Source organism: Propithecus coquereli, unplaced genomic scaffold (genome assembly GCF_000956105.1).
Source record: "Propithecus coquereli isolate 6110/MARCELLA unplaced genomic scaffold, Pcoq_1.0 Scaffold756, whole genome shotgun sequence".
In the NCBI taxonomy this organism is placed as follows: domain Eukaryota; kingdom Metazoa; phylum Chordata; class Mammalia; order Primates; family Indriidae; genus Propithecus; species Propithecus coquereli.
In genome coordinates, this window is record NW_012153685.1 from 207,656 (window position 1) to 215,635 (window position 7,980).

The 7,980-nt window shown below is 56.0% G+C and overlaps 1 protein-coding gene across 1 annotated transcript; it reads left to right on the top strand.

The window, feature by feature from the left end:
- Positions 1–2,099: 2,099 nt before the first annotated feature.
- HLX (H2.0-like homeobox) lies at positions 2,100–7,565 on the top strand. Its single transcript, XM_012662187.1, has 4 exons — positions 2,100–3,001; positions 3,756–3,935; positions 4,663–4,847; positions 6,712–7,565. The coding sequence occupies exons 1-4, from the start codon at positions 2,419–2,421 to the stop codon at positions 7,225–7,227; spliced, it is 1,464 nt and encodes a 487-aa protein (XP_012517641.1). The 5' UTR covers positions 2,100–2,418; the 3' UTR covers positions 7,228–7,565.
- Positions 7,566–7,980: the final 415 nt, after the last annotated feature.

The window sequence follows — 7,980 nt, forward strand, 5'->3', positions numbered from 1 at the left end:
CCCACCCGGCCCCGGAGGGTCCCAAACCCTGGAATGGGCGAAAGGGGGTGGGGAGTCTTATTTCTAGGGAAGGGTATGAAATCGCGCAGGGCCGTCTAGAGTGAGACGTAATGCATCTCTTTCAGAATGGTGAGTTTGGGCTTAGTCTGAGGTCTGAATGTTCGCAGTCAAAGTGGAACCACAACCGAATTGGGAGTGTCACTAGAAAAGAGAGGAAAGGGCTCATGGCCACCCCTACACACACTTGAGCCAGCAACCTCACCTGGAGGCTGTGAAGTCACAGAGAAGCTGCCTTCCTACAGGAGTCTTGTCAGAGCCCTCTGGCAGCGCCTCCCGTGGCCTTGTACTTGTCGCTCCTTCGCCTCCAGCTAGATGCAGAAGGACTGGTCTTTCTCCTGCCTCTCTCGCCCCAGGCGCCCCTGCCCTCAGCCAACCACACCCATCCACCTCCTTGGAAATAGCACCTCTGTCCCGGCTTGGAGGAGCAGGGCAAGAAAACTTTTTAGTAAAAGAGAGAGATGGGGGTGGAGAGAAGAAGGGAGCAGGAGAGAGACAGGGACAGATCTCAGTGCTAGTTGATCCCAAGTGACTGATTGCTTTGCTGGAGAAAGTCAAAAGTTTAAAATGACAGCATCTGCAACAAGACGCTAGAAGCTACTAGAAATTAACTTAATGAGCCCAAATCCTGGACTCGAGATAGACATGGCGAGTTCAGTTGCCTTCTGTGTTTATTTGGTAAGACCTCTTAGTGCCAAAGGGAAATAAAAATGCTACAGGAGCTCTGTTAGGAGATGCTCATTCGAACAATCGAAAACAAAAGATTTAGTGGTTTTATTATTGTTTTTATTTTATTTTCTTCCTGAAAACGTGCAAGAACAGCTCATCTGGGTGGCCTGTGGTTTGTTTGAGAGGCGGGTGGGGAAATCCATTCTGATTATAATTTAATTGAGAACGAATTCTTAAAATAGAGATGTTAATGTTGCAGAAAACACCCCACTACACCCACCCTGCGTTCTAAAGACCCAAGGCGCGAACCGAGGACTTTGGCAACCACTGCCGCTCCTCCTGTGGCCAGGCCCAAGGGGTTCCTGAGGAAACTGAAAGTAGTATTGAACCCCACGGAAATCTGCTCTTGTGGGCACTTGCAAAACAACGGCCCCCACGTGATCCGGGACGTGGCGGAGGAGGGAGGCTGACATTTCCTACCAGGTACAGCAGAGGAGGGAAGCGTGCTGCTCTCCTGGGCTTCGGGAGGCAGCCCGTTGTGTTGCCGCTCAGGCTCCGGGAACGTTTGGCTGCGTCTAAGGGAGACGTCGGAGTCATCCATCTCATTTTGTTTGCAAAGTCACTCCTTCAAGTTGTCACTGTGCGACAGCTCAGAGTAAAACTAGTTTGCGGCCGCCCGTCCTCCTCACTTCCCCGAGGATCTCCCGCAAGGCGGCGGGCGGACGCGGTGCAGAGCTGGGCCGGGACTCCGGGCGTCAGGTCCCGGCAGGGGCCCAGGAACTATGGGGCTTTGTCGAGGACACGGACCCTGGGGTGAGCGCAGAGCGAGGTAAAGAGGTGCAGAGCCAGGGGCCGCCAGCGCTGCGCCGTCCCCTGGGAGGCGACTCTGCCCGGCGGCCGGCCAAGCGCAGGACGTCCTCCCCCCGCTCTCGGCCCCCGCCCCCAGCCCCGGGTGGTGAAAGCTCCAGGAACTCTTGGACCGACTCTCCGCGCCGGTGGCGGTTCGCAGCTGGAGCTGGACGAGAGTCCGCGCTCACCGAGGCTGCCGGCGCCCCTGCGCAGCGGAAAGGCGCGCCCGGCCCTGCGCAGCCCACGCGGCCGGGGCGAACACCTTGGCGTGGCCGGGGCGTGGCCTAGCGGGCGGGACACGCCCCTCTTTCTCAATTCCCCCGCACTCTCCGCTCCCATTGGCCACGAGGATGGCCAATGAGCGCTCAGATCGAGGCCCTACCCCGGGCCTGACTGGAAAGCTCCTGCCAAAACTTTGGGAGTTTTTAGAGAGCAGTTTTTTTTTCCGCATATTACTTTTTTTCAACTAACGGATTATTATTGTTGTTGTTTTAAATTTAGCTCTCAGGGCTTAGCTGTTTGGGTGTTTCTTTCGGTGTCCAGCCCCGATCTCCCCGGCGTCCCCGCGGCCCCCGCCCGCCCGGCCGCCCCGGCGCCCCTCGCCCCCTCAGCGCGCGGAGAGCGCGGGCCGCGCCGCGGGGAAAGCGCGGCGGGGACGGAGGCGGCGCCGGCCCGGCCCGGCCCTCGCTTCTCCCTCGGCGGCGCCAGGCTCCCCGGCCTCCCTTCCTCATTGCGAGCGAAGAAGCGAAAGCCGACGGTTCTCAGCGGGGGCCGCCTCCGGGCTCAGCCCGTCTCTCCCGCGCACCCGCCCCACAGTCCGGCCGGAGCGCGCGCCCCGCCGGGATGTTCGCAGCCGGGCTGGCTCCCTTCTACGCCTCCAACCTCAGCCTCTGGTCGGCCGCTTACTGCTCTTCGGCCGGCCCGGGCGGCTGCTCCTTCGCCTTGGATCCCGCTGCCGTCAAGAAGCCCTCCTTCTGCATCGCAGACATCCTGCACGCCGGCGTGGGGGAGCCAGGGGCGGCTCCGGAGGGCCTGGCGGGGGCCTCCGCCGCCGCGCTCACGGCGCACTTGGGCTCGGTTCACCCGCACGCCTCTTTCCAAGCTGCCGCCAGATCCCCGCTTCGGCCCACTCCAGTAGTGGCGCCCTCCGAAGTCCCGGCTGGCTTCCCGCAGCGGCTGTCTCCGCTCTCGGCCGCCTACCACCACCACCACCCACAGCAGCAGCAGCAGCAGCCCCATCAACAGCCCCCGCCTCCACCCCGGGCCGGCGCCCTGCAGCCTCCGGCTTCGGGGACGCGAGTGGTCCCGAACCCCCACCATGGCGGCTCGGCCCCGGCCCCCTCCAGCAAAGACCTCAAATTTGGAATCGACCGCATTTTATCTGCAGAATTTGACCCCAAAGTCAAGGAAGGCAACACGCTGAGAGGTAGGTCTTGGGCGGGAGGCTGCAGGCCTCTCTGACCACAGCCCTGACCCACTTCGCCGATCCCGGCGGGTGTCGGGTGCCTTTGAGTATTTTTACAAGTGAGGACAAATCTGTAAAACTGGTAAGAAGAAAACAAATTACAAGAAACTATGAAACTTTAGGTCTCAAAACACCTGCTCTACGTAAAAACAAACGACTCCAGGGATGCTTTAAAAACAAACGCTACAGGATCAATATTCGTAAAAATGATTGTAAATATTCGCTAAAATGACTATAATCTGTCTCTTTAATCACATATTTGCACAGAGAACTATATTTTCTGACAGGAAAAGCCCTTTTGGGAAAACTTTCCCCTGTATTTATCTGATTGCTAGCAAAATTTCATCCAAGAAACGTAGATAAAATTGCAGGTCTAAACTCCCAGAGGAGAGAGCAGAGTGGGGGCTCCTAGGGGTGCAGGTTTTGGGTCTGTGGAATTCTTGGAAGGCACCCTAAAGGGACGTTCTCAGGCCGTTTTATGTAAAGCCCTTCCTTGCTATACGCGTGGACGTGGCGTGAGAGACGCACAGGGGAACTTTTCGTGCATCGTCCTTGGCCACTGCTGGGAGAAGGGTTTCAGCGCAGAAACCGGGGTCTCTCCTGACTTCACTCGGTACGAACGAATTGAGGGCAAGGGGAGGAGGAGGAACAAATCCACCGAGAGAATGTGCGTTTACCCGAGGTGTAACCCGCTTTTCTTCTCCCTTGATCTCAGATCTCACGTCCCTGCTAACCGGTGGGCGGCCCTCGGGGGTCCACCTCCCGGGCCTGCAGCCCTCCGCCGACCAGTTCTTCGCGTCTCTGGATCCCATTAACGAGGCTTCTGCCATCCTGAGTCCCTTAAGCTCGAACCCGAGAAACTCAGTTCAGCATCAGTTCCAAGACACATTTCCAGGTACGGAAGCCTTTCGGAGTACCGCCCAACCCGCAGGTCGACTTTACAGTCAGATACGTCAAGACTGTCTCCTCAAGGGGCGGCGGCAGTGTAGCAGTCTCCCAGTTGGGGCGGGAGGCTACGAAGTCAGGAGAGAGAAACCGAAAGATTTCTCAGCAAACTAGTGCTGGCTTCCGATGGTTCCCCTGGAAAGGGATGGGGGCGCCTGCGGAGCCGGAAAGTGTGTGCGTGGGAGGATGGTGTGCTTTGCCTACCTTTTCACCAAGAGGGTGGTTTGAAAATGGGGCACCAAGAGGCGTTGCCTATTAACATACACACTTTTGGGGATGACCTCAAACGCTTGCGGGGTTAAGTCTGTGTGCATAGACACACACACACACACACTCGAGATTCAGGGCTGTCATCTGTAGATCATTCAGACCAGAGGGCCATTTTCGCCTTCTTTTCTCATGCCTAATTGTCACGCATTAGGTTTTTATTTTTCCTTTGAATTAGCCGACGGGCGACTCCACTCCACACTTTAAGCCTGCCCACTAAATCTTAGCTGTAAAATTCTTCCTTAGAGAGGCCATTCTTGTGTGCATGAAAGGCTTTCTGATGAGGGTGAAGCCAACTGTTATCACAAAGCAGTTTTAAGCAGCACAGCGGGCCCCAGGCGTGCAGGCCCGGACTGGGCTCTAACGCGGCCTTCTGGTCTCTCTTCCCTCTCTCTCCCCGTGGGCGGCAGGTCCCTATGCTGTGCTCACTAAGGACACCATGCCGCAGACATACAAGAGGAAGCGCTCATGGTCGCGCGCTGTCTTCTCCAACCTGCAGAGGAAAGGCCTGGAGAAAAGGTTTGAGATTCAGAAGTACGTGACCAAGCCGGACCGAAAGCAGCTGGCGGCGATGCTGGGCCTTACTGACGCACAGGTAAGCCAGCTCGCCCTCCAGCGCCGGGCGCCCTCGGGCAGGCAGCAGCGCTGGCCTCGCCCAGAAGGCTGCCTTCACACTCGCCACTGCCCACTTGCCTCCTGCGGTCGAAAGGCAATGTCTTGAATTTCACGAGGCTTCCTGGACTTCGCAACTTGAGGCAGTAGAAGAGGAGGGTGGCGATGGGGATGAGGGAGAAGGACAGAGAGAATAGCACATCCCTGGAGATATATGTAAACAAGCACTGCTTGTTTACTTTGGCGAACAGGCTGAAGAACCACCGAGAAAGCAAATAGGCCGCGGGAGAAAATAATTATGTACTCAACTGTAGCGCAATTTGCTGTAGGAGGCAGTTTATTTCAGAAAAGATAAAAAACCAAAGGCAAGAGATTGTTGTTGGGTTTTTTTCCTCCTTTCCTCCCTCCTCCTGCTGCTGCTGCTGGATTGTGAAATCCCCAGTTGTGAGGAAGTGAAAATATCATTTCAAATGAAATTTCTTAGCTCTAGTAGGGTGGGGAGTCCGCTTGGAGCGGCCACAGTCAGTATGATGTTCCAAAGCTTAGGCTCTGAAGAAAGTCTTCCAGAGGAGGGAGGGGGGCAGGGAAATAAAGAAAAAAAAAATTTCTTAGAATACCCAGGGCATTTCAGCAGGTTCTGCTTATTTGATTTTTTTTTTCAAGACGATAGGAAATCTATTGTGTCTGATTTTTTTCTTTTTCTTAAATTGAAGAACTACCCCCCCCCTTTAAGCTTTGACTGTAGAAGACTCCCCCCGATGTTCCACACCCCACAGCAGTGGCCCTTGCTACCTGGTGCTGACTGTCCCCAGTAGGGCAAAAGCCAGAGGCAGGCTTCTTGTTCTTAGCTCACTGGTCCTCTGATTGCTGTCTCTGCTGTCTTTCTGTCCTCCATTACACAACTCCCTTAAACACACACACACACACACACACACACACAAACACACACAAACAAAAGTGCGCGCGCAGAGGAGGAGCCCAGCCAGTTTCTACCAGCTGTGGATGTTATTTTTAAAAGGGAAGCTGAAACTTGTGTGAGTGTGTTGGGTCTCCTAGGGGATCATATATATTTATATAGATTCTCTGCCCCATCTCTACCTCTTTCCTCTATTTTGCACCCATTTAATTCCAGCATTTTCAGAACCTCCAGGAGAATTAGTTTACCACTGGCAGGGGCAGGGTCCTTATCAGCTCCTGAGTACAAACATGCCAAGGAAATGTTCTTCTACTGAAGAAAGTCCAGCAATACCTCCACTCCTAAGGGATTAACTTTGAGCCCCTTTTCCCTTTCTGCTTTCTGCAGTTTCTTTTTAAAAAAGCACTGCTTTTATATGGACGGCTTGGTTTGAGTATTGGCAGTAGAGGAGAGGGCCAACTTAGAGCAGGAATTCTTAACATTGGCTCACCAAACCCTTGGAATTGTGTGCAAAATCTTGGGCTTATATGTGCATTTTTCTGGGCCAGGAGTTCTTAACTTTAATCAGAGTTTCATGAGGGTCCTGACTCAAGTGAGGTGAAGACATTTCGATTTAGATTAGAGAGAAGTTGGGGGATAGGGTGCAGAAATCCGCCTTTCCAAGCACCCAGGTCATTTCAGATGTGAGGTGGGACAGCCATATGTTGAGAATGCCTTAGTGGGTTCCCTAGGTGAGGATCCCTGGCCCTGCCATTCCCCTCTGCCTCTACGCCTAGCACAATGCCGGGCCCTTGGTGGAGGCCCCGGGCAATGGTAAGTGGTGTTTTCCCGCCTTGGGTGGTGGGTTGTGGGTGCACACCAGTCGGATCAGAACGAGCCTGTGTTTCGCCTCACCTCGGTGTCCCTTCTTGTCTCCCGTGCGGCGGCCCAGGTTAAGGTGTGGTTCCAGAACCGGAGGATGAAGTGGCGGCACTCCAAGGAGGCCCAGGCCCAAAAGGACAAGGACAAGGAGGCCGGCGAGAAGCCTTCAAGTGGAGCCGCGGCTGCGGATGGTGAACGGGATGAGAGGAGCCCCAGCCGCTCCGAAGGCGAGGCTGAGAGCGAGAGCAGCGACTCTGAGTCCCTGGACATGGTCCCTAGCGACACGGAGAGGACTGAGGGGGCTGAGCGGTCTCTGCACCAAACAATAGTTATTAAGCCCCCGGCCACCAGCGTCCTCGTCACCGCCGGCAGTGGGGGGAGTGGTGGGAGCAGCGCCGGCGGCAGCAGTTTTAGCTTCAGCTGCGGCAGCAGCCTCAGTACCAGCAGCACGAGCGCGGGGAGCGCCAGCAGCCTCGGCGGCGGCAGCAGCGGCGGCACCTCGGAGCTGCTCCCTGCGCCCCAGCCCACAGCCATGAGCGCTCCCATGAGCCCTGAGCCCGCTCCAGCCCTGCCTGGCGGCTTATAGGCTAGACTAGGGCGGAGTAGCCCTGGGCCCTGCGCGCAGCCTCCTGTCCGCGGGTGGATTTTTTGCCTATTTTATTTTGGCGGCTGGGCCAGGGCCTGGGACGTAGCGGGGAGCGTCTTTCCCGATATTCACACGTTGCCCCTCGCCCCTCGCCCCTCGCCCATCGACTCCCTGGCTGGCTGCAGCCGGTACGACCCAGAGCGAAGGGGACTCTGTGTCCCCTTGCCAAAGGCTCCCATCGCCAGTCGAACACTTTTCCTTGGATACAAGCAGCTCCGCTTGCACTGTGAAGTGTTAGAGGAAACCATACCTCTCCGCACTTGGGATTGTGGTGCAAAGGGGTGCTGCACTTAGGAAGCCTTAAACTTGTAAATAAAATGTATATTACAATTTGTAAAGGCTGCCTGCCTTGCTAGGGGTGATGCGTTTGGATTGATCCTTATGGCTCAAGACCTCCAACCTGGGACCTTAGCCCGGAGCATTGCAGAGCAGCAGCTGGAGGTGGGGGCTAGAGCTTTGAGGGAAAGTGGCTCAACCTCAGAACCACCTTTCCGCAGTGATTGGCGGCGGCAGGGCTTAGAGGTTTCATTTAGTCCAGAGGTCACTTAGCCAGCACCAACCGCCTCAGGTCACCGGCTCTGCAACCCCGTACGTGGCCTGAAAGCAGAGTTAGGCCATAGAATTCCTTAGGCCCATGCAGCAGACGGTTTCCCCCTCCGGAGTCTGGATGCAATGAGTGTCCCCTTCTTGACA